Source organism: Protopterus annectens, chromosome 11.part0 (genome assembly GCF_019279795.1).
Source record: "Protopterus annectens isolate FY-2018-M chromosome 11.part0, PAN1.0, whole genome shotgun sequence".
NCBI classification, from domain to species: Eukaryota; Metazoa; Chordata; order Ceratodontiformes; family Protopteridae; genus Protopterus; species Protopterus annectens.
In genome coordinates this window covers 274,745,249-274,771,691 of record NC_056745.1, presented here as the reverse complement: position 1 = coordinate 274,771,691, position 26,443 = coordinate 274,745,249, and the positions used below count along the sequence as shown (strand labels likewise).

Below are 26,443 nucleotides of genomic sequence, written 5' to 3'. Positions count from 1 at the left end.
GGACCTAGAAGGGAAAATATAACAAAAGAAGTTAGATTTCTAAAGAAGTTTATGAAAATACTTGGTATGAAAGATGTGAATTCAGTAGTACAACTTGGACAGAATTTACACATTATACCCCAAGGTACAAAAACTGGGTTAGACTAGATAGAAATTATATTTCACAGGAACATGTGCATTTAATTGAAAACTTCAGCACACACATCAAATAACCATTTCAGATCATGCACCAATAAAAACTAAGATAAAAATGCAAGATAATGAAGTAAAAATAAGACAATAGTGCTTTCCCACCTACCTGTTAAGAAGGAATTAAAGGAATGGATAATGGAAATTCTTCAAGAGTTATTAGGGAAGACAGAAATATCTTCAGAAGTTAAAGCTAGTAGAAAATGAAGTTTAAAAATAGAGTTGTGTAATCAAAAAGAATGAGATACGGTTAAGTAATAAAAATAACTTAGAGGAGCTGACAAAGGCATTGCAGAATAAGGGGGACCTCACAGAACAAGTGGAGAAGCAAATAAAGGAGTATATGGATAATATGCATGAGTTTAAAACAGTGAGTTTAAGCAACTATTTTTGATAACTCCAGAGCATAAAAAAATCTCAGCACAACTCAGGCAACAGAATGTCGGAAGGGCTGTCACCAAACTTAGGAAAAGTACAGTTTTGTACCTACCATAAATGTAGATGTTCGAAGATCCACATTGCTGCAGTCCTGACACTTGGGTAGTCCGCTGTCCCAGTCGGCCCGAATACCAAAGTATAAGGCTGACGTCGGTCAAGGCGCATTAGTCTGACGTCAGGACGTCAGGGTACAAATGCGCATGACTGACGTCATTTCCTCAGTCTTTTCTTGCCCCAGATGTCAGAAGACCCTAAAAAGATAAGGCCAAACCAAAAAACAACAACACACCAAACACCCCTGTACCAAATATATGTACAATATATACAAAGTCAGAAAGGTACAATCCCACCTACACAACCACCCCTAAACACAGAGGGAAGGAGGAGGTAATTGGACTGCAGCAATGTGGATCTTGAACATCTACATTTATGGTAGGTACAAAACTGTACTATGTTCTTCATCTCACATTGCTGCAGTCCTGACACTTGGGTAGAATCCCAAAGCAGAGGTAAGGGAGGATGGCAAATCACAAAGAAGCAGGAGCTGACAACATGCCCTGTAAAATAGCAGTGGCAAAACCAGCCCTAGATTTAGAGTAGAGAGGAAGGTGGTAATGCTTAGAGAAGGTATGCACTGAACTCCAAGTAGCTGCCTCCAAAATATCCTTAGTTGCCACTCAAATTAGAAATGCTGTTGAAGTGGCAGTAGCCCTAGTGGAATGAGGCCTAATCCCAGCTAGAATCTCCTTGCCATGATGGGAGTAACAGAAAGTAATGCAAAACCCAATCCACTTAGAAATAGTTTGTTTTGACACAGGCTTACCCTGAGAACTCAAAGCAAAAGAAACAAACAACTGCTGAGACTGCCTAAAATCCTTAGTCCTGCTTAAATAATAACGTAATTGCCTGTGTACATCTAAAGTGTGCAAAATCTTTTCCCCCTTATTTTGGGGATTTGCATAAAAGGTAGGCAAATGAATAGTTTGGTTTAAAGCCACACTAGAAACCACTTTAGGCATAAAGGAAGGATTAGTAATAAAGATACCCTATCCTTATGAAAAATCAGGAAAGGCTCAACCGCCATAAGGGCCTGCAATTCAGACACCCTTCTTGCAGAGGTAATGGCTAACAAAAAAGCAGTCTTCCATGACAAATATTTCAATTCAGCAGTAGCTGCATGCTCAAAAGGTTGTACAGTGAGTTTCTCCAACACAAAATTGAGGTCCCAAGCAGGAGTAGGAGCTCTACGTGGGGGTCTTATATTCTTTGCCCCTCTAAGAAATTGCTTAAACAAAGGATGAGAAAACAATGGAGGGTCACAATCATAGTGAGCTGAAATTGCTGCAGCATGAATCTTAATGGAAGAGAAAGACAAACCTTTGTCCAATAACTCAGTAAGATATTGAAGAGCCACACTCAAATTTGGCTCAGAAACATCCAAATCCTTTGCTGCACACCAAAATAAAAATCTCTTCCATTTTCCTGCGTACACTTTCCTTGTACTAGGTCTTCTGGCTTCCATAATCACATTCAAAACTTGTTGAGGAAGCTGAGACCTGCTATGGTTCAAAACAGAATATGCCAGGCTGTTAGATGAAGAGAGTGAAGCTTGACATTGAGTAGATGCCCGTCCTTCTGAGACAATAGGTGTGGAATCAAAGGTAAGGGCCATGGAGGCTTCTTTACCAGACTCCTCAGCAATGGGTACCAGTGCTGCCGAGGCCAATCTGGAGCTATTAAAATCATCCTTGGCTTGTCTTGTCTGACCTTTAGGAGTACCTTTGGGAGGAGAGGCAGAGGTGGAAAGGCATACACATGAAGATTTTTCCAACTGAAAGAAAGAGCATCCACTTTCCAGGCTGTGTGATGAAACCTTTTTGCAAAACTTTGGCAGCTGGTGGTTTAGTGGAGAAGCGAACAGATCTATGTCTGGAGTTCCCCATGACACTGTCAATGTCTGAAATACATGAAGATCCAGTTTCCACTGGGGATCCATGATTTGCCTGCTTAACACATCTGCTAAGGAGTTCTGTGCTCCTGGCAGAAACCTTGCTTGAAGATTCAGTTGCAAGCTTAACGCAGTCTCCCACAAAATCATTGCTTGCCTGCATAGAGGATAAGAATGTGTTCCCCCTTGTTTGTTGATGTACCACATGACAGTTGTGTTGTCTGTTGGAATCAACACCTGCCCTGGAAGAAGTAAATTCTTGAAAGCCAGTAATGCAAACTGGACTGCTAACATCTCCTTCATGTTGATATGTAGATGCTGCAGTCTGGCAGGCCACTGTCTTGTATCCACTTTCCATTCAGATGAGCTCCCCAAGCTGTGTCTGAGGCATCTGTCGTTAGAATCTGACTCGCCTCTGGCCGGGTCACAGAGAGTCCCTTGTTTAGGTGACATTCCTGAGCCCACCACAAAAATTCCTTTTGAATGCAAGGTATTATTTGAATGACAGTGTCCAAATCCTGGCAGTGCTGTGTCCATACATTTTGAGATACCATTGTAGCTTCCTCATATGCAGTTTGGCATTGGGAAGTACCAGAATACAAGATGCCATGAACCCTAAGGCTTGAAGGACTGTCCTTGCAGTCAGCCCGGACTGATGAGATAGTTGATGGAAGTAAAGAGAAAGATTCTTTTGTTTGTCCGGGGTTAAAAGGCCATCTGGGTTGCTGTATTCAGTCTCACACCCAGAAAGCACATGTCTTGAGAGGGTACTAGACTGGACTTTATTTCGTTCACAGAATACCCTAGGCATCTTAGCACTGCTATCACATATTCCAAATGCTGAAGAAGCGTCCCTTACTTGAGCCAGAATCAGGCAATTGTCCAAATAAGGATAGATTTGTATTCCTTTTAGCCTGAAGAAAGCTATCACTGGAGCCAGAACCTTTGTGAATACTCTGGGCAGTAGATAAGCCAAAGGGCAATGCAGAGAACTGATAATGAGAATTCCCAGCTCGAAAGCAGATACTTCCTGCAAATTAGTCTGATAGGAACATGAAGGTAAGCTTCCTTGAGATCCAAAGTTACCATCCAGTGATCTTTGCCCAGCAGAGGTAAAAGCTGTTGTAACGTCAACATTTTGAACTTGGGAATGTCCAGATAAGTGTTGAGGATAGACAGATCCAAAATTGGTCTCCACGTGTTCCCCTTTTTTGGTACTAGGAACAGGCGAGAATAAAATCCTAGGCCCCTTTCTGGCACAGGAACTGGCTGAATGGCCCCTAATTGGAGCAACAGAGAAATTTGCTTGTGAGCCTCTTTCCTTTGTTGAGGAGGAATGTCCGGCATGCCTTTGAAAGGAGGCAAGGTATGGAAATAAAACCTGTAACCGTGGTGAATGATATCCAATACCCATCTGTCTTGGGTAATTAAACTCCAGTTTTCTTTGAAAAGTGCCAACCTTCCTCCCAAAGGTGCTGCCAGGCGAAGATTCTGGCAGCTGAAAAGGCAGGTCATTGGATCTGTTTACGAAAGGACTGACCCCTGCCCTCACCAGAAGACTGAGCAGGTGAACTCCCTGTTCTAGGCCTAAAAGAACCTTGAGCTCTGCCCCTACCACGTCTAGACCTACCCCTAGACTGGGAATCATAAGCAGGATATGTCCACCCCTTGGTAGGCCAATTTCTACTAAACTTGGAGGCTGAACCTGCAAAAAATCTTTAACAGTCTGCATAGACTTAGCCTTGTCTTCCATTTTCTTTAGAACTGCTTCCACAGGCGAACCAAACAACACATCAGATTGTAAAGGAGCATCTAAAATCCTTGTCTTCACATGCTCAGCTAAATTCTGATCCCTCAACCAGGCGTGCCTGCGAAGAACCGAACCAGTGGCAGCCACCCTCGAGAGGCCTGCACAGCATCAAAACCACATTGCAAAGAATGCTTACCCACCTGTTCAGAAACATGAACTAAATCCTGCAACTCTTTACACTCAATACCTTCCGCCAAAGCATCTACCTTAGACTTTAATTGTGAAAGGAGATAATTTTGGTATTTCAACATGTGAAACTGGCAATTCAAAGCTCTCATGGCCAAAGTGGAAGAAGTATACACTTTCTTTCCCCATCTATCCAAAGCCCTTGCCTCTTTATCTGGAGGAACAGGATTTTTAACAACAGAAGCCTTAACACCTTTAGGCCCCTGTGAAACAGTTTCTGGGTCTGCCCTAGGACTCTTTAAAAGATACTTATGAGCTTCAGGCACCCTATAATATCTATCCGGTTTAACTGGAGCAGGAGGCAAAGAATCAGGGTTCAGAGAAGCCTCTGCAAAAACATCGTCCACCACATCTAGAACAGGAGGTATAGCTAAAGGCCTATGCTGGGGTAGAAACAAAAATTCCCTAAGCCTTTTCCTGGAATCAGAGAAATCCTGACCTTCCCATTTAAAATGCTCCCTCATGGAATGAAGAGTCTCTGAAAATGAAAAATCCTCAGGAGGAGAAGCAGAAGGAGTAGAATCATCTACATCAGAATCAGAGTAAGGGAATACTCCTGCAAGTCTTCAGCCGAAGACTCAGAAGCATCCGAACACTGCTCAAAACTCCCAAGCTCAGGTTCCACCCTAGGCCTCTTATCAGGAGGGGCATAGAACCTCTAATCATTGTAATCAAATCTTCTGCCATCTTAAGCATATGCTTCTTAGGTACAGACCCTGAAGAACTAGGGGTAACACCTGAAACAAAACCTGGCCTGCGCCTGGGAGAAGCCTTGGAAACAGCAGGAGGGCCTAACCACCTTAGGAAGGAGGGAAGAACAGCTACCTGAGAAGCCCCTTTCGCCTGGCCTACCTCCTGAGAGGTCACATCTTGCAGTAATAAAGTCTCTCCTGGGATTCCAAAGAAATTTCTGGCTGAACCTCTGGCTCCACCGAGCCCTCTAAAGAACCGGCGTCCGACGGACGGTTCTTCCAGCCTAGGCTTTGCTGTTTTGTCCTTGCGCTTTTTGGCGCCGGAGCATCCGGCGGCATTTTATAATTACACCGCTTCCCAAAACTAACCTGGCACAATCTAATCTTCTCTTTATAGTCGTTTGTTAAATCTAGCACAAGAGCGACAGCCAACAACGTCGTGCTCAGGCCCTAAGCAAGGTATACACAAGTTATGGTAATCCCTATGAGGTATCTGTTTCCCACAAGAAATAAAGTTATTCACTTTTTCTGACATCCGTAAAATACTGAGGCAAGAAAAACCAAAATATTACTTAGCCAACTTGGATTCGGTCTGAAACTCCGACTTTGGAAAATCTCAGAACGCCAACCTGCACTTGCAAAACTGCTTCTGCATCGGACCATGCGGCAAAAAAGACTGAGGAAATGACGTCGGTCATGCGCATTTGTACCCTGACGTCCTGACGTCAGACTAATCGCCTTGACCGGCGTCAGCACTTTGGTATTCGGGCCGACTGGGACAGCGGACTACCCAAGTGTCAGGACTGCAGCAATGTGAGATGAAGAACATCCTAGAACAAGAAAAATAATCAGAGATTATGGAGAGGCTTTAGAGATATTACAGAAATTTTTATGAAAATCTGTATAAAGTAGACAAATGTGCAAGTCAAGAAAAAGTACACATGGAAATATTTATGGAAGACTTAATTATGCCATGGGTAGAGGTAGATGAGGCTCAACAATTAGCAGTAACAATAGGAGGTGATGAGATAAAAACAGTGATGCATAACCAATCTTCAGTAAAGTCTCCAGGAACAGATGCTATTCCTGTGGAAGTTTGGAAATTAGGAGGGGAAAAATGTAGTAAACTTCTGGAAGATTTTGTTTAACGGTATTTTAAAAGGAGGGGAATCATCAACATGTTGGAAGAAAGCTGTGGTGACTGCATTACTTAAAGATGGCAAAGTCCTACCAAACCCAGCTTCATACAAACCCATTTCAATTTTAAACCATGATTATAAAGTGTTTATGTCGATACTAGCTAAAAGAATGGCAAAGGTGTTGCCAAAATTGATAGATACAGATAAGTGTGGTTTTGTGGAGGGCAAGCAAACATCTAACATTAATTGACCAATGATCTAGAGGGAAGCAGAATGTAAGAAAATACCTCTGTTGTTGGCGGGTCTTGATACAAAGAAAACTAGGAATTTATGAGTAGAGCACTGGAAGCATTTGCATCCCCTGATACAATAATAAGGTTAATTAGAAGGATATATGAAGGATCGGAGGCAAGAATTAAAGTGGGAGGGTTCTTCTTAAAAAGTTGTATTTTACTCTTTCAACTGTTTTTCCTGGTAATCTCCTTATGTAATAAATTGCCTACACATGCCAAATATGTTTTCACACAGTACTTTTGTCCCCACAGTCAATTAGCCATTAAACAAATCAGAGTTTTTACATCTACTTAATCTGCATTGTCCAGCACTGGAGTGATCACGTTTTCTGTTTTTCAGAGAGTACTCAGCAGACATCCCACCCAAAAATGGAAAACAACCATTGTGCATGTTCTACTTACACAGTGGCAGATTAAGTCTACTTCAACACCTGCACTGTTATCAAACCATGGGACATACACAGATTACATTATTAGGACCATGAATAAATGCATGTACTCTTTGATTCACCTTTCTGATTGTTTTAAACTGTATTTCTTGTTTAGTATAGCAATATTTGTTGCACTGTGTTCTAAATTAGCAGTTGAACCAATTACTCATTTCAAAACATACCAACCATAATAGGCTACTCAAACTGCCATCATTGTAATCCACCAATATCCATACTCAACAATTATTGCTATTTTATTGACTGTACACATCACACCTAATTGTACTAAAAATGGCCACAGTAAAGTATTCCTACTTGATTGACATAAATGCACGAGTCCTGCAAAGATACACTAATGACTTTTTAACTTTAACTCAACAAACTCAATCATTTTTATCCACAGACATCCCCCAAACCTAGCAATTATAGCTACATTGTTTCTGACTGCATACTTCTCAGATGCCTGTGACAAAAAATTAATAATGACGACCAAACCACGTATTTTAAATTTGTTTCACACACACAGTAGTCAAAGTATTCCAACTTAACTCACACTCACATGCACACTAGTCCTGCAAAGCCAGATTAAAGATAATTTAAAAACAGCCAAATAAGAGAATAAGGTACTTTCATCCACAGATAGCCGCTTACCCCCATCAATAGTTAAGTCACAAGTATGTACATCCCTCACTGTTGTGAAGAAATAGATTACATGTAAAGTAATGGTCGCTTTGGATGAAGTGCATGAAACTGTATGAAGATCACTAGCATCATACCATTAGACCTAGCCATGTGCACAATTTAAACAGAAGAGTATTTAGGAGAATACAAGAAATTCTAAGTATACTAAAATAATATGCACAATCACTGCAGAAGTAAACGTCATCTGAATAATTCCACATTAAAGAGAACAATTACTAATGCAGATTTGCTGCTGGCAAAAATGTTGCATTCCACTGCTTCAACTACAAATGCAGTGTCTGCTGCCTTAAAGAATAAATTGCCTATTTTGCATTTAAAAAAAAATGGTGTTCTGATGATACTGCATTAACATTTCCTGAACTAGATCAGCTATGCAATAGGGAGTGGCTGGCAAACAACAACAGGTTCATAATTACTAGACATGCAGTCCAGGAGAGCATTAAGAAACTGAGCCCACATTACTAATTGCTCCAAAGCATTTTCTGGTTAAGCGACTTGCTCAAAGTTACACCGCAGGTAAATGACAGTGCAAAGATTAAAATCCTGCACCTTTGCCACGGGAAACAGTGCACTAACAAATTGTCACGTTAGGTTGTTAACCAGCTCACAAGTGGGACACAGCAGAACAAAAGCAGGGGAAGCTACCTCCACAAATCAACTACTCACTAGTGGAGTCTCCTGTTTAGCATCTACTTTTCTGAAGTAAAAGCCAATAACAAAAGGCTCGAAGTTTGCAGTCGACTACAAGCTAGCAGCAGTTATTGAATCCACAAATGGCTTAGCTATCCTGTAGTAAGGTTCGTCCCAAACAAATAACTTGTGCCAGAATCATGGATTGAAACTAAATCCCAAAAAATGCATTATAGTATAATTTGGGAAGTCCTCTAACCCAGAGAACTACCACACTGACAGTATGCCCTTAAGAGTTGACCCAGTTGTTCTGGATTTAGGAACTCATGTGGACAGTGACCTAGCTTTCGACTAATGTGTCCACTGTTGTAAGAAAGTCCTTCTACACTGCACAGTTTATAAACAAAGGCAGTATGGTTAACCAGCTAGTGATGGCAGTGGTTCTGTTCTCCACAAGGTCATGATGTGAAAGTGAACACCTTGGCCTTGCTGTAAATAAGATCCACATTGTATGACTGCTGAGTAAGGTCAGAACCACTTATAAACTGCTGGAGATCTCAAAGAATACCTTTTCTGCCCATAGGAAGAACCTCTTCCACTTATCAAAATGTGCCTAATGACCGTAAAGATTCCTAGCAATGCCCATCACTTCTCTTACTACTGAAAGCCCAAACAGCAAAGCATTCAAAGTACAATCCAGGTTCTGAGGTGGAACCCGGTGTCACCAGAACCAAGGGGAACTTCTTTTGGCCTATACCTGGATAATTTCCTATAATCTCAGAAAACTGAGACCCTGAAACCATACTCTTCTCAGCCACCAGAGAGTAATAAAAAACAGACTTGGTCTTTCTTCTATTAAGTCAGCGATGAGGCATGTAATCAGAGGAAAAAGTTAACGGTGTAAAGAAATCTTCTCTGCAGCAGGAGAGACCATGTATCCTCTTTCAACTACCCTCCTTCTCCTACTGCACTTTGCAGAACAAGGGAAGGGCCGGGTGGTGTTGTGTAAAGAACATGTCAGCCGCAGTTGTGCTCCACTTCTTGAAGACACTGATCAAATAAGACTCCCAAATCTTCAACTCTAGAAAAGGGTTGGAACTACAACTCAGTAAGTCTGTCAGCACATTTCCTTAAATTATAATATGAACAGCTGCAAGATGATGAACAAGTCCGTCTCCCATTGCAAGATCAACAGCACCTCTCTGCAGTCAGCATACAAGCATAGGTTTGCCCTATTTGTTCACTTATCATATCACTGCCTGCCTGGCTGTCTGAGCACAGCAGGACAGGCTTTTGTTGCAGCTCCCTTTCAAAGGGCAAGAAATGTTGCCTATAACTCCAGGTGACATACACAAGTCCTACAACTAGGGTCGATGATGCTTTTTCCACAAAAAAAAAAAAAAAAAGATCAGGCAGGCTCCCCAGCAATCTGTCCATTGTCAGACGTTGATACAAGCTCTGCTGCAGGAAAGAAGGTCCATAATGTGACTAGTTAGAATTATATAACACTCTACAGCCTGACAGCAATGTCTTGACACCAACAGGAGGTCTGTGAAGACAAGATGGCTTTTTAATCACTATGTCACAGTCCACTGGAATACCCACTCATATCCTTGAGCATATAAATGAAACTAAGGAGACTGTGGCAAACATAAGGACAAAAGGTGCAGAAGGGTACAAGTAAACTACTTATTCTATTATCTCACCTAGGATACTAAAGTCATGACCTCCTCAGCCCTTCTCATGGGAAGGCACAAAAAATGGCATTGAAGACTGTCTAATTCTACTCCAGTGAAGGCACAATTGGGACCAGAGAAGGCGTCTGCCAGATTAGGAAGACTTCCATGGCCTGCAATCATGGAAGCATCAAATATAGATAAACTCAAAGCAAGGAGTTCCTCAGTGTAGCCACCATAAGCCACTCTTCCAGGTAAAGGCATATATGGCATTTCTTTACATGCAGGACTCACTTATCACTGCTTGGCAAACATTATGACCACAATGATTGCTCTCTAAGCTAGAGCAAATGTGGAGACTCACTCTGCATGGGCAGTTCTGTCAGACAGTTACACTGTGAAAGTACAGTTGTGTACCTACCATAAATGTAGATGTTAGAGTGTATTCACTGTTGCAGTCATTACTCTTGGGTTATCCTGCTGGCAGGCTACCCTCAGTCGGCCAGAATTCCAAAGTCTAGGTCCGGCGTCGGTTGCTGTCGCCTCTTCCTTGACGTCAGTGCGCCAGGGGTGTAAAAGATGCAGCCGACACCATTTTCTTCAGTTTTTCTTGCCCCAGATGTCAGGTGCCCCCAAATTGGTAGGCTGAAAAAATATGCCAATAAATATGCATGCACAAAAATAACATTTCCTTCATCTACAAGCAAATACACCACATAGGTTGTATAGGATAGAGAAGTGCAGATAAGCCCCAGCAAAGAAAAGGGGGATGGTGGGTGGGTAACCTGGACTGCAAAAGTGAATACACTCGAACATCTACATTTATGGTAGGGTACACAACTGTACTATGTTCATCGTGGTTCACTGTTGCAGTCATTAGTCTTGGGTTGAATCCCAAAGCTGAGAATGGGTGGCTGTGCTAAATAGGATTAGGAGAGGCTATGAGGCCCTGCAGAACTGCAGTGGCAAAGCCTGCTCTGGACTTAGAGTAAAGAGGTAAGTGGTAGTGTTTTGTGAAAGTGTGCACTGAACTCCAAGTTGCAGCCTCTAAGATATCTTTGGTTGGTACTCCTCTGAGGAAGGCTGCTGAAGTGGCTGCTGCTCTGGTGGAATGAGGCCTAATGCCCTTAGGCACCGATTTGCCATGCTGAAAATAGCAGAAATGGATGCAATGGCCTATCCATTTAGAAATAGTCTGTTTTGTGATAGCCTTTCCTTGTGATCCTGCAGCATATGACACTAAAAGTTGCTCAGTCTTTCTGAAAGCTTTAGTCCTGTACAAGTAGAAGTGCAACTGCCTGTGTATGTCCAAAGAATGCAGAATTTTCTCACCCTTGTTCTGTGGATTTGAATAAAAGGTAGGCAAGTGAATGGTTTGGTTGAGGGCCACACTGGACACCACACCTTAGGCATAAATGTTGGGTTTATCCTCAGAGAAACCCTGTCTGGATGAAAAATGATAAAAGGTTCCACAGCCATGAGTGCTTGTAACTCCGAGACTCGTCTTGCAGAGGTTATTGCTAGGAGCAGAGCTGTTTTTCAGGATAAGAATTTTATATCCGCTGTTGATGCTGGCTCGAAGGGAGGCAGTGTGAGTTTTTCCAAAACAAAATTGAGGTCCCAGGCCGGAATTGGTGCTCTCCTTGGAGGCTTAATGTTTTTGGCCCCTCTGAGGTACTGCCTTATTAAAGGATGAGAAAAGATGGGTGGTTCCGTATCGTAATGGGCTGAAATGGCAGAGACATGAATCTTAATTGATGAGAAGGAAAGGCCTTTGTTCAGCATCTCAGTTAGGTATTGTAAAATCTGAGGGATATTTGGTACGCACGTGTCAATGCCTTGTTCTTGGTTCCAAGCACAGAATCTCTTCCATTTTTCTGCATAAGATTTTCTGGTACTGGGCCTCCTGGCCACCAAGATAACATCCATAACAACTTTTGAAAGATGAGTGTTCTGAATGGCTACATTATCTACCATGCTGCCAGATTTAAGGTCCTGAGTTGGCTGTGCAGAATCTGATTGTTTTGTTGGGTCAGCAAGTGAGAAGTCTGAGGAAATATCCATGCTGGACCTTGAGACAAGCTCTTTAGGATTGGGTACCAGTGCTGGCTTGGCCCATCTGGTGCAATCAGTATCATTTTTGGCTTATCTTGTCTGACCTTTAGGAGTACCCTGGGAAGGAAATGCATATACGGTTAGATTTTCCCAGTTGAAGGATAGGGCGTCCACTTTCTATGCTTGCTTGTGATAAATCCTTGTGCAAAATCTCTGCAATTGGCAGTTGTGAGGGGAGGCAAATAGATCTATGTCTGGGCATCCCCATTTCCTTGTTATCATGCTGAAGACTTGTGGATCCAGTTTCCATTCGTGGGGATCCATGAGGTTTCTGCTTAGTTCGTCTGTCAGAGTATTTGTTTTTCCTGGCAGGAATTTTGCTTGCAGGTGAACTTGAAAAGTCAATGCTGTGTCCCATAAGGTCATTGCTTGTCTGCAGAGGGGGTAGGAATGTGTACCTCCCTGCTTGTTTATGTACCACATGACCATAGTATTGTCTGTCTTTATCAGTAGCTGTCCTGGATGAAGCAGGTCCTTGAAAGCTGTCAGGGCATTTTGAACAGCTAGCATCTCTTTTTGATTGATGTGAAGATGCATCTGGTTTGCGGGCCATGTGCCCTGAATACATTTTCCTGCCATATGGGCCCCCCAGGCATAATCTGATGCATCCGTTGTCAGTGTCTGTCTGGCTGTGGGTAAACTGAATGGCAGACCCTTGTTGTGGTGACAGGCCTGTGCCCACCATTGAAACTCCTGATGCAGGCAGGAAATTAGTGCAATTAGTGTCTCCAGGCTGTGGCAATGCTGAGTCCAAACACTTTTTAGATACCATTGTAGTTTCCTCATATGCAGTCTGGCATATGGAATTAGTAGAATGCAGGATGCCATGAAACTCAAGGCCTGCAGGATTTTCCTTGCAGATAAGTGGGTTTTTGTTGCCAATTTCTTGAAGTAAGAAGTCAGTTGCTTTTGTTTGTTAGGCATGAGATAAGCCATCTGGGCAGTTGTATTTAAGCTTGCACCCAGGAATATTATCTCTTGAGAGGGCACTAGTTTTGATTTATTTTCGTTTACTGTGTACCCTAGGCCAATTAGTAATCTTTTTACAAATGCCAGATGCTGTAGAAGAATGTCTTTGTTCTCTGCTTGAATTAGGCAGTCGTCCAAGTAGGGATATATCTGAATTCCTCTTTGTCTGCAAAATGCAATTACTGGTGCCAGGCATTTTGTGAAGACCCTGGGCGCAGTAGATAAGCCAAAGGGCAGTGCAGAGAATTGGTAGTGCATTGAGCCAGCTATGAATCTGAGGTATCTTCTGCAAGATTGTCTGACTGGGACATGCAGGTATGCCTCTTTTAGGTCCAAAGTTACGAGCCAAGCCTTCTTGCCCAGCATGGGCAGTAGCTGCTGTAGGGTCAACATTTTGAATTTTGGAACTTCCAGAAACGTACTTAGTATAGACAGGTCCAGTATTGGTCTTCAGGTTTTGTCCTTTCTGGGCACTAGGAAGAGTCTGGAGTAAAATCCTTGCCCCTGCTCTTGTTGTGGTACTTGTTGAATGGCCCTCATGTCCATGAGGGCTGTAATTTGTTTTTGTGCCTCTGCCCATTGATTGTGTGGCAGGTCTGGCATACCTTTTGAGCTTGGTAGGGTGTGAAAATGGAACCTGTAGCCTTGGGACAATGTTCAGGACCCATTTGTCTTGGGTAACCATTTGCCAATTTGATGGAAAAAGTGCTAGTTTTCCCCCAAGGGGGCTGCCAAAAGAAAAGTGCTGGGATCTGGCAGAGGAAAGTCATTCGGACTGTTTCCTGTAAGGTTGAGATTTGTCTTCTCCGCTTTTGAAGGTAGGAGCACCCCATTATTTAGGCCTGTGTGAGCCTTGGGGTTGAGATCTGCCTCTGGGATGTCTGTATCTGCCCTCTTTGTGGTCTGTCTGACACTGGAAAGGACCAATTTTTTGAAGGCCAGTTCCTGCTAAACCTGGGTGGCTGTACCTGTAAGAAATCATTGACTGTCTGCATGGATTTTGCTTTATCCTACATTTTTTTCAACACCTCTTCTGCTTTAGTAACAAACAAAGTATCATGCTGTAATGGAGAATCTAATAATTTTGCTTTAACATGATCAGGCAGATTTTGTTCCTTTAACCAAGCATGCCTTCTAATAACAGAACCTGTAACAGCGGCCCTGCAAGAGGCCTCCAGTGAATCATAGCCACATTGCAAAGTACGCTTTCCCACTTGTTCAGCTGCATGCAATAAATCCTGCATTTCCTTGTTCTCAGAACATTCAGTATTGGTCAACAATTTCTGTTTAAGCAGTGACATTAAATATTGCTGATATTTAAGTATATGAAACTGACAATTTAAAGCCCTTACAGCCAATGTAGCAGAAGTGTGAACTTTTTTCCCCCATCTGTCTAGAGCCCTAGAATCCCTATCAGAGAGGACAGGGTTTTTTGCAGTGGAAGCTTTAACCCCTTTGGGACCGTGAGATATAGTTTCTGGGCCAGCAGCGGGGTTTTTATATAGGAATTTATGAGAATCAGGGACCCTGTAGTATCTGTCTGGCTTAGCAGGTGCAGGCGGTAAAGAGTCAGGGGACAGGCTGGACTCTGAAAATACATCATCTACAATGTCTAGAACAGGTGGAATAGCAAGGGGTCTTGTGCTGAGGAAGTAGCAAAAAGTCTCTGAGCCTTTTCTTGGATTCAGAATAATCTTGGCTCTCCCAGTGGAAATGCTCCCTCATGATATGCAGGGTTTCCCCAAAAGAATAATCCTCAGGAGGAGAGGCTGAAGGAATGGATTCTTCAGCATCAGAATCCTCATAGGGAAGCATGGAGTAATCCTGTTCAGATGAGGAATCAGAGGAAATAGAAACCTGATCAGTAGAATCATACTCTGTCTCTTGCCTAGGCCTCTTATCAGGAGGGGGATGGGAACCCCTGATCAAAGTAATTAGGTCTTCAGCCATTTTGAGCATCTGTATTTTAGGCATGGAAGTCTGAGTAGGAAAATGCTGTACTTGTTTCTTTGTCTTTGAAGCTGAAGATGGCTTAACATATAGTTGTGTAGGTCTGAAGACACCCTCAGAAGCAGATGCCTGCTCAGCAGCTCCGGACCCATCTGAGGGAATGATTTCCGACTGTCCAATACCTTGAGTATCCAGAGGCCCAATCGGCTCCATGTGAGAGTCGGAAGCGGCCTGTGGCTCTGAGGTAGCGGGCGCCAGGGGCTGCGAAAGCGCCTCACTGAGAACCGGCGACTGGCCTAGCGGAGGCCTCGTCGGTTTTGGACCTCAGATGCCTATCCTTTTCCCTGTCCTTGCGTTTTTTGTATATTCCGGTCGTCGGCTGTTCTGACGGCTTTATATAATTAAATTTTCGACCAAAGTAATGAAATGCAAAATCGAACCGACGCTTAATAGTCCGTTGGTTAAATCTAGCACAAAACCGACAGCTAGCAACGTTGTGATCAGGGCCTAGGCAAGGAATACAGTAAGAGTGAAAATCCTTTTGAGGTATTTGCTTCCCACAAGAAATATAATTGGTAACTTTTTCTGACATCGGTCTGGAGCAAGAAAAAAGTTTCCCCAACGAGGTACTAAGCTTTAATGAAGACTTCGGTTCTGAAATTTGGATTTGAAAATCTCAGGAGTCGGCCGACCAGCACTTGCGAACTGCTTTTGCTTCGGGCACCGTGCAGCAAGAAAGACTGAAGAAAATGGCGCCGGCTGCATCTTTTATACTCCTGGCGCACTGACGTCACGGAAGAGGCGACAGCAACCGACGCCGGACCTAGACTTTGGAATTCTGTCCGACTGAGGGTAACCTGCCAGCAGGATAACCCAAGAGTAATGACTGCAACAGTGAAACACGACGAACATCTGCTGTAGCAGACATGCATAAAGACTCTGACAAAATAAAAAAACAGGGAGAGAGAGAGAGAGTAAGTAAAGGAGACAACCACATGTGAGGCTCAGAGGCCCTACTCATTCTATTGGGATTCCTTCTTCCTACAGAAATTTAGTAGCCTAATAAAAGAACATCTGTCTGGGTGGTATCATAACACTCTTCTACAAAGATCAGTTCCAATTTCATATTTTACAGGCTTTCAACAAGACTTTGATAGGCCCATCCAAACAGGACATCTTACCAGAAGGGAACAACCCAACTACCCTGCCTTACTTCGCCATTAAAGGAGGATAGCTTAAGCCATGGCATCCTGCACAGGTATATGCTGGAGACTGTCACCCAAATCTTGGCATCATCTCAGACAAAATTAAAATGGGCCACATCCAAGTCCAGCAGAAAAGCAGTGTTAAGGGGCTTTTCCCAAAGTTTCCTTGCTCAAAAATACAGTGAGGAATATGTTTCATGAAATTAAGTTGCTTTTCAAATGGTCCAGTCTGATTAATTAAATGAGCCATCATCAACAGATTTTCACTTGGATGGCAACCTCTCCATCCCTCATTCAATTAACTTTGAAGTCACAAAGCCATAGGGGAGTTATAAAAAATGTTGACTACCCCTTTAAAGAAATTTGATTTAACTGTTTGGATGCCAAGTTAAAGTGGGTTGCTCAGACAACTGAACACCCTCACTAAGATCGACAAACTTTTTCAAAGTTTATTCCTCCAGGGAAGACTAGAATCTGGAAAGATAAAACAAATAATTCATGTATCAAAGTCCTGAAGTTGCTGTTAAGAAAATCCTCTTGTCTACCCAGTCTACCCAGTCCAAAAGTCCCTATTAGCATTAGCACAGAAAGGTGTTATAATCTCTATGACTGACCAAAGATATGACAGAGAAACATGTACTGGGATACTTAGAGAGGATGTCACTACAACATAACAAAAGATTAACAAGGGGCATCTGCCTTCTAGGGAGCAGGAAAAAAATAAATCTGGATGGTTCTAAGCAGCAAAAAATGCAGAAAGTACAGTTGTGTACACTTACCATAAATATAGATGTTTGAGTGTATTCACTGTTGCAGTCATTACATTTGGGTTATCTGCTTGCAGGTAGCCCTCAGATGACCTGATTAACAAAGTCTTGGGTCCTGCGTCGGTTGCTGTCCCTTCTTCCATGACGTCAAGTCGTCAGGGGTATAAAACATGCAGCAGATGCCATTACATCAGTTTTTCTTGCCCCAGATGTCAGGTGCCCCCCTAATGGGAAGCAATTAAATATAAAAGTACAAAGATATACCTCCAACAAAAAAGCAAATACACCAAAAAGGCTTTTAAGCATAGTAAAGGAAAGTAGAGGTATAGTCAAAAGAAGTTGGGATGCTGGGGGGAGGGTAACCAGGACTGCAACAGTGAATACACTCGAACATCTACATTTATGGTAAGTGTACACAACTGTACTATGTTTTTAGTGTTTCACTGTTGCAGTCATTACATTTGGGTAGATTCCCAAAGCTATGGTTGGGAGGAGGAATTTAGATAGCATTAGGGCCAGCTATAAGGCCCTGCAAGACTGCAGTGGCAAAGCCAGCTCTCGATTTAGAGAAAATTGGCAAATGATAATGCTTGGCGAAAGTATGTACAGAACTCCAGGTAGCAGCTTCAAGGATGTCCCTGGTAGGGACGCCTCTAAGAAAGGCTGTAGAGGTAGATGCAGCCCTGGTGGAGTGAGGTTTGATCCCCTAGGGGATAGGTTTTCCATGGTGTTTATAGCAGAAATGAATGCAATGGCCTATCCATTTAGAAATGGTTTGCTTTGAAATAGCCTTCCACCTTGCCCCTGCAGCAAATGCCACCAGCAGTTGTTCAGATTTCCTTTGAGGTTTAGTCTTGTCCAAGAAGAATCTAAGTGGTCTGTGCACATCTAAGGAATGCAGTATCCATTCCCCTTTATTCTGTGGATTGGGAAAGAAGGTTGGCAAATGAATGGACTGATTAAGAGCCACACTGGATACCACCTTGGGCATGAAGGATGGATTGGTTCTGAGGGACACCCTGTCCGCATGAAAGATGATGAAAGGCTCGAGTGCCATAAGGGCCTGTAATTCAGATACCCTTCTAGTTGAAGTGATTGCTAAAAGGAAAGCTGTTTTCCAAGAAATAAATTTTAAGTCTGTAGTAGCAGCTGGCTCAAAAGGAGGTACAGTGAGTTTCTCCAAGACAAAGTTAAGGTCCCAGGCTGGGGTTGGAGCTCTCCTGGATGGTCTCAAATTTTTGGCCCCTCTGAGCAACTGCTTGAGCAGTGGATAAGAGAAGTGAGGAGGTTCTGTGTTACAATGAGCTGAAATGGCTGAGGCGTGGATTTTAATGGAGGAAAAAGACAGGCCCTTGTGAAGCATCTCAGTTAAGTATTGTAAAATCTCAGATAAATTGGGCACTGCTGTGCTCATCCCTTTAGATTGGTTCCAGGCACAGAATCTTTTCCATTTTTCAGCATAAGATTTTCTAGTACTAGGCCTCCCTGCCTCTAAAATGATATCCATCATAGGTTTGCTGATGGATGGTAAAGGAGAGCTTAAGTAATTAGCCAGGCTGCAAGGTTCAGTGTTAGAAGCTGAGGGTGCAGAATTTGGCTCTCCTGCTGAGACAGCAGGGAAGGAGTCTGAGGCAAGTGCCATGGAGATAACCATGACACACTGTGCAGGAGGGGGTACCAGTGTTGGCGCGGCCAGTCTGGAGCAATCAAAATCATCTTTGGTTTGTCCTGTTTGATTTTTAGTAGTACTTTGGAGAGCAGAGGCAGAGGGGGGAAAGGCATAGACTGATAGGTTTTTTCCAGCTGAAGGACATAGCATCCACTTTCCAGGCTTGTTTGTGGGGAGTCCTTGTGCAAAATTTGTCCAATTGGTAGTTCTGGGGAGAGGCAAACAGGTCTATATCTGGGCTCCCCCATTTGCTTGTCAACATGTTGAAAATCCTTGGTTCCAGTTTCCACTTGGGTGGGTCCATGAGGTTTCTGCTTAGTCTGTCTGTCAGTGTATTTAATTTTCCTGGCAAGAATTGAGCTTGTAGGTGCACTTGGTAGCTCAAGGCTATGTTCCACAATGCCATGGCTAGTCTACAGACGGGGTAAGAATGAGTACCTCCCTGCTTGTTTATGTACCACATAACAGTGGTATTGTCCGTCTTTACCATTAGTTGTCCTGGAAGAATGTGGTCCTTGAAGGCTGTCAGAGCACATTCTATACAGCTAACATTTCTTTTTGATTGATATGCAGATGCATTTGACTTGGGTTCCATTTGCCCTGAATGCACTTCCCTTCCAGGTGAGGACCCCATGCATAGTCTGATGCATCTGTTGTTAGGGTTTGGGCGGCAGGGGTTGGTGTGAAAGGTAGTCCCTTGTTTTGGTGGTAGGCCTCTGCCCACCAAAGGAACTCTAGGCGTAGGCAAGGTATGATAGGAATCATTGTTTTTAGGTCTTGAGAATGTTGATACCATAGGCTTTTTAGATACCACTGTAGTTTCCTCATATGCAGTCTTGCATATGGAATTAGAAGAATGCAGGAGGCCATGAACCCCAAGGCTTGCAGTATTTGTCTTGCAGATAGCAGGGTTTTTGTGGCCACTTGTTTGAAGTAGGTTGTCAAATGAATTTGTTTCTCTGGCGTGAGGTAAGCCATCTGGGAAGTTGAATTCAAGCTTGCTCCCAGGAATATAATTTGTTGACAGGGTACCAGGTGTGATTTCTTTTAGTTTATGGTGTACCCCAGGCAAGTTTGAACCCTTTGTACAAAGGCCAGATGATTCAAAAGTATGTCCTGGCTTTCTGCCTGATTTAGACAATCGTCCAGGTATGGGTATAGTTGAATATTTCTTTGCCTGCAAAATGCAATAACTGGAGTTAGGCACTTTGTGAATACCCTGGGCCCAGTAGATAAGCCAAAGGGCAGTGCAGAAAACTAATAGTGTGTGTAGTCTGCATTGAAGCATAGGTATCTCCTGCAAGATCCCCTGATTGGGATGTGCAGGTATGCTTCTTTTAAATGTAGTGTTGCCAACCAGGCATCTTTGCCTTGCATAGGAAGTAATTGGTGAAGAGTCAGCATCTTGAATTTTGGAATCTCCAAAAAGGTGTTGAGAGTAGACAGGTCCAGGACAGGACGCCACGAATTGTCTTTTCTGGGTACCAGGAAAAGTCTCGAGTAGAAACCTTGTCCCTTTTCCGCTTCTAGTAACAGTTGAATAGCCCCCATGCTTAAGAGAGAAAGTACTTGTTTTTGGGCCTGTGCCCACTGATTTGGGGTAGGTCCGGCCACCCGCTTGGTGATGGCAACGTGTGGAAGTGAAATCTGTATCCCTGCGACACTATATTTAAAACACATTTGTCCTGGGTAATGAGCTCCCAGTTCTTTGCATGAAGTGCAATCTTTCCCCCCAAAGGGGCAGTCAGTTGATAAGTGCTTGGAAAGTTTAAAAGGACGTCATTGAGACAGTTTACCATAGGGGGGAGTCTTATTCCCAGATTTGGAAGTGGAGGCCCCCCACTGCTTTGTTCTGTGTGTCCCCTGGGACTGAAACCTGGGGTTTTTGCTGTGTCTGGGTTTGGCTTGAGAAGACCTGGAAGGGGCTGGAAAGGACCAATTCTTAGAGGGCCAGTGCCTACTACATCTAGGAGGCTGAACTTGTAAAAAATCTTTAACAGTTTGCATAGATTTAGCTTTATCTTCCATCTTTTTAAGAACTTCCTCAGCCTTGTTGCCAAAAAGGCAGTCCTGATTTAAAGGAGCATCCGACAATTTAGATTTAACATGATCAGGCAAAGATTGCTCCTTAAGCCAAGCATGCCTTCTGAGCACAGACCCAGTAACAGCCGCCCTGCAAGAGGCCTCTAATGAATCAAAACCACATTGCAAAGTATGTTTTCCAACTTGTTCAGCAGAATGCATTAAATCCTGTAATTCTTTATTTTCCACACAGTCAGGAATCAACATCATTTTCTGTTTAAGCAGTCCAATAACATGTTGCTGATACTTTAACATATGAAACTGGCAGTTTAAAGCCCTTATGGCCAAGGGTGCAGAAGTGTAAACCTTTTTACCCCATCTATCCAGCGCCCTGGAGTCTCTATCAGAAGGGGTAGGATTTTTAGCAGTAGAAGCCTTAATGCCCTTGGGCCCATGTGAAATAGTCTCTGGATCTGCAATAGGATTTTTAAAAAGGAACTTGTGGGACTCAGGGACCCTGTAGTATCTGTCAGGTTTTCTGGGAGCAGGAGGCAGGGAATCAGGGGCCAAACTAGATTCCGAAAAAGCATCACCAGCAATGTCTTGTACAGGAGGAATAGCTAAAGGCCTATGCTGAGGTAGGATGAGGACATCCCTAAGCCTCTTTTTTTGAATCAGAAAAATCCTGGCTTTCCCATTGGAAATGCTCCCTTAGAGTATGCAAGGTTTCCCCAAAAGAAAAATCCTCAGCAGGGGAAGCAGAGGGAATGGAGTCCTCTGCATCAGAATCTTCATAAGTAGATAAGGGCAAATCCAGATCATGAGAAGAATCAGAAACAACAGAATCCTGATCAGAAGATTCATATTCAACTTCCGTCCTACGCCTCTTAGAAGGGGGGGGGGTGGCTACCCCTGATTAGTGTTGTTAGATCTTCAGCCATTCTTATCATTTGTTTTTTAGGCATAGAGGCCTGAGCATGTGGCCTGGGCGTCGTTTTTTTAGGCATGGATCGAGATTTAGGCCTAAGTAATGGAGGCGTTGGTTTAAAATGCAAGTCCGTAGGCCTGAATACAACCTCAGAAGCCGGTGCCTGCACAGCGGCTCTGGACCCATTCAAGGTAGAGACATCCGCGGGTTCCATAGTTGATGCATCTCGCGGCATACCAGACTCTTTGCATTTTTTCGGAATCCCAGAAGTTGGATGGCTAACCGACGCCATTTCTGGATAATTAAACCGGGAACCGAAATATTTAGAGGTGAAAATATACCGACGGATAGTGCGCTGATTAAATAAAGCACAAAACCAACAGCAAGGTACGTTGTGGACAGGGCCTAGGCAAGGAATACAGTAAGAATGAAAATCATTATGAGGTATTTGCTTTCCACAAGTAATGCAATTATTAACTTTTACTGACATCGGTAAGGAGCAAGAAAAAGTTTCCCCAATGGGGTACTTAGCTTTAGTTGAAGACTTTGGTTCTGAAACTCGAAAACGAAAATTTCAGGAGTCGGACGATCGGCACTTGCGAACTGCTCTTGCTTCGGGCACCGCACGGCAAGAAAGACTGATGTAATGGCGTCGGCTACATGTTTTATACCCCTGACGACCTGACGTCATGGAAGAAGGGACAGCAACCGACGCAGGACTCAAGACTTTGTTAATCAGGCCGACTGAGGGCTACCTGCAAGCAGATAACCCAAATGCAATGATTGCAACAATGAAACACGAAGAACATCAGGGTCTACAGATGGGATGATCCAGAATATCTCATCCTCATTAACTAAATATTGAAATGCTTCCTGGTTTCATAGTTCTAGCATCTCCCAAATAGAAAAGTCTTTCTGGAAGGAGCTGTAGCTTAAGGGAGATTTCAGAGAAAAAAGACCAAAGTATCCTCTGATCCTCCTTCCAGGGTAGATGGGGTGGGGTGGCTGCATAGGCTCTGGTATCTTGTGAAGCAACAATCACATAAGCCAGTGACAAGTTTTGAGCAAAGAAGAGCTGGCACTAGTAAAAGCACAACAGAGATGGTGCTAAGCTGTGACAAGTCAAGAATGGCAGTGGTTTTAGCCAATATTCCACAAGGGTAAACTCCCACAATAAGAAAAAGTCCCACCAAACATTGGAGAGCACATGCAGAGCTAATGCCTGGGCCATTTGAAGTCCATTGTATAAAGGATTCATCTCCAAGAAAAGGTTTCAATACAAGCAACTAAAGAAGGACTCCAGTCACAGTAAAAAGCAAAATATATTCTAATTCAGTATCTTACAGTAGAGAGTATTGCTCTTAGTATACAGAGCCATTTCACTGAGGATTCCACATAAATTAACAGTCATGTAAAGCAGGAATCTTTAAGCTACCAAGTCATGAAAATATTCAATTACTTACCGACAAGTATGGTCATCACTGACACTTGCAATCTGTTTGCCATCTCTTGGATCATATACTAGGTCATTGATGTAATCTGTATGCTCTCCTATGGCCTATGAAATTACGATGGGATACAGAGATTAGTCTAGGTGACAGTAAAATAATTCTGAAGCACAGTTTAACACTGTTTATGCTTAGATACTACAGCCTGGAATGTATCACTCTAGTATGGTATCAATTTTTCTTCAGTCATTCTGCAGTGACCAGCCCAACACTGAATTTCTCAGTCATGTTGATATATAATGGGAGAGAGTTTCTCTCCCTTGCAACACAGTGGAACAGAATTTTGTACTTATATTCATCAATGTTTGCATGTGTCAAAACAACTGACAGTTTTTTTTTTTTTTTTACCTGTTAAACACATCCAATTCACGTAAGCATAGTAGCACTACAGCCAAAAGTTACATTTATGTGCATGTTTCCTGCCAGAGCAAGAAGCACAATATAAGCATCAGCTCTTACTGCTTTTATTTTAATATAACAAATAGGAGAAAAAACTCCAGTAGAACCACTACCATCGTGACAAGGCAAGCTGACCATTCTCTCTGACCCTTGCATCATCTTCCACTGAAGCAATGGCGTCCCATGGAAGAATGGTTAAAGAAGGTTCATGCATTCACTAAACATTGCTAAGCTTAAGGAGCTGGTCAGACAAGGGTTAAAAAATGAAGGTTCAAGGGATAAGAAACAGACAGTTTTTACAATATTAATATTCAAAGGAAAAGTAGATCAAGGTGAAATGGAAAAAGATATATCTAAAGAAGAATGTGTAAAGAAGAATGCATATGCTGGTCTTCTCCACCCTGAAGACACAAACTATCAAGTTAACAAAAAGAGAGGAGACCTACAACACCAACACCAATATCAGGTGGTAAACCCACCACTAGTCCTGCACTCAGTTTTCTGGCCACAGCTTTCTCCACTTCACCCTAAAGGTTACAGATGTCACATCTCCATTTCAAATTACTTAAATGCACTGAAATGCTTCATGCTCCTACCTTACTATGCCTGCTGCAGGTCCGCAACAGATTCTGCATGTTTAACAGATGCTAAACTTAGCAATGGCCACATGAGATTCAACAACATTGGTCCTAAACGTGTCTATACCAATCATTTCTGCTGACAACTGCCAATACTTTACCTTCACAAGGAAACATCAGCTTCATTTCTTTCCGATTCTCACTGCCATCATACTTTCAGGATCAAGTAGATTAATGCCAGTTTGGCTCAAATTCAGACCTCAGCAACATCAGTTTAGACATCTCTCCACAAAACCACTAAGACCTCATCTTAATAAGCTACCAACATTTCTGCATATATCTACAAACCAGCTCCGCGATCACCACCCATTTTACTGCAGCAGCTGCCATTCTAGCAAGCTTCATACCATGTGCCATCTCTGCACCCAAGTGTAGCTGCCATATATTTTACTGCTCTTCCCACTTCTTCTACCTTCCCCATCTCCTCTTAACTTTCTGCAATCACATTTCACCATATACTGCTGGCAGTACCCACTATTTCTTGTGTAAAGTAATCTCTCCTAATCTCACAGCTGTGGTCATTCTCCTACTGTCAGTCATTCCCATCGTCCCTGAAGAGGAGGTTTTAAGATGGCCTTAACTCTTACAGGGGTGCCAGTGAACATTATCTTAGTTTTAGTCAAGTGTTGACCGTTTTCCTGTTAAGGTTTGTGATAGATTACTAATACTGGACTGCAACTGACAAAGAGTACCATAAGGTGAGTATGAGCCTAAGACTGATATTGCTGGTGTACAGAAGGATTTTCATGGTATGGAGTAGTGGGGAAAATTATCAATAGAGAGAAAAAACTGGTGGTTTCCAAGTACAGCCTCTTGGGGGACACTGGCAGTAAATGGCTGCACTGAGGATAAATGTGGTCCCCTCCTGAAACAATAACATTCACTGGCTATACAAATTGATAGTGTACTAAAGCTAAAGTAATTTAAGGCATTCAGGAGGCAGGAGAGACTTATGTCACTGAAAACTTTTAGGAATGCAGGAACAGTACTAGACAAGTGACAGCAATAACCAAAAGATGCCTCGCAATGTATACCTATAGGTAGGCACACTTAAAGGTTCTTGCCACCCTTTACAAGAAATTAATTAGGTTTACAACCAAAATCGAGCATGACTGTGCAACAATGATGCTGGTGTAAATTTATGTTACCCATCCAATCATTAAGACTTGCCTTAAAGGTAGATTCAGTACTTCACTTAACATGTTGTGGTGGCTTATTCCACAGGCTGGGAATATGATGAGTTAAGACTGTATCCCTCAAGTGAGTCTCATTTATTTGTTGGTGTAGACTTAGGTCCCTAGTACAGGTGTTAGTACAGCCACTGATGTTGAAAAGAAATAAGAGACTAAAAAAGACTGGATCTTTCAAGCAAGACACCGGTCACCTCAGAGCAGCCAGTAGGCTACTGAGTATAAGGAATGCTGCAGTATTCTACTGGTAGCATTAAAAGATCTAAGGTACTTAATTTTCTTGGTTAAAAACATTGAAGCGTTTTCAGTTGAGCCATATGCTTTGATTTGTACAAACCAAAAGAGCATTCTACTTGATGACTGGTCAGATAAGGGAAGGAGTATGATACTGGGTTGGATTCTCTGCATCTTGACATTCCCTTGCAAATTAAATGGAACACACAGAAAGGTACCCTGCACATGGTGGAAATGTAATGACCAAATGAGAGAGAGAGAGAGTTGTCTACATAACTACACAGGTCACTTGACAACCATATCTGTCTGAAGAAAAGTACCATATATAACACTTATGACGGAAGCAGCTTTTTTTGCAGAATGCTATTATACTGCATTTTTCCCCTTAGCTTGACACCATTTTCAGTATACTAGGTACATGTACACTACAGCCCTTGCTGGAACAGTTTAGTATCACTGAATGAGTGGATAACAGTACCTAGCTGGCAGTTATCTGCAAACTTGATCAACAACACTTCTGGGATATTGGCCTAGATATCTGCAAAAGAAATGCCAAACAAGAGGGGGTGCAAAACTGATCCATGAAGCATCCCATTAGTTTTAATTTTACATTCAGAGAGGGTACCAACAACTTTCACAGTATGGAATCTGCTGGATAGCAAATTTACAATCCAGCTGACAATGCAGAAGTTTACATTAAGTTTGGCTATTTTTT

General features: G+C 42.7%; 1 protein-coding gene across 4 annotated transcripts in view; it reads right to left on the bottom strand.

The window, feature by feature from the left end:
* Window positions 1–26,443, bottom strand: part of NUP37 (nucleoporin 37) — a 1,368,290-nt gene that overhangs the window by 721,414 nt on the left and 620,433 nt on the right. For all 4 annotated transcript variants that reach the window (XM_044087745.1, XM_044087744.1, XM_044087747.1 and 1 more), the window contains one exon: window positions 23,223–23,317. In XM_044087745.1, the coding sequence (XP_043943680.1) occupies window positions 23,223–23,317 (95 nt within the window). The remainder of the gene's footprint in view (window positions 1–23,222; window positions 23,318–26,443) is intronic.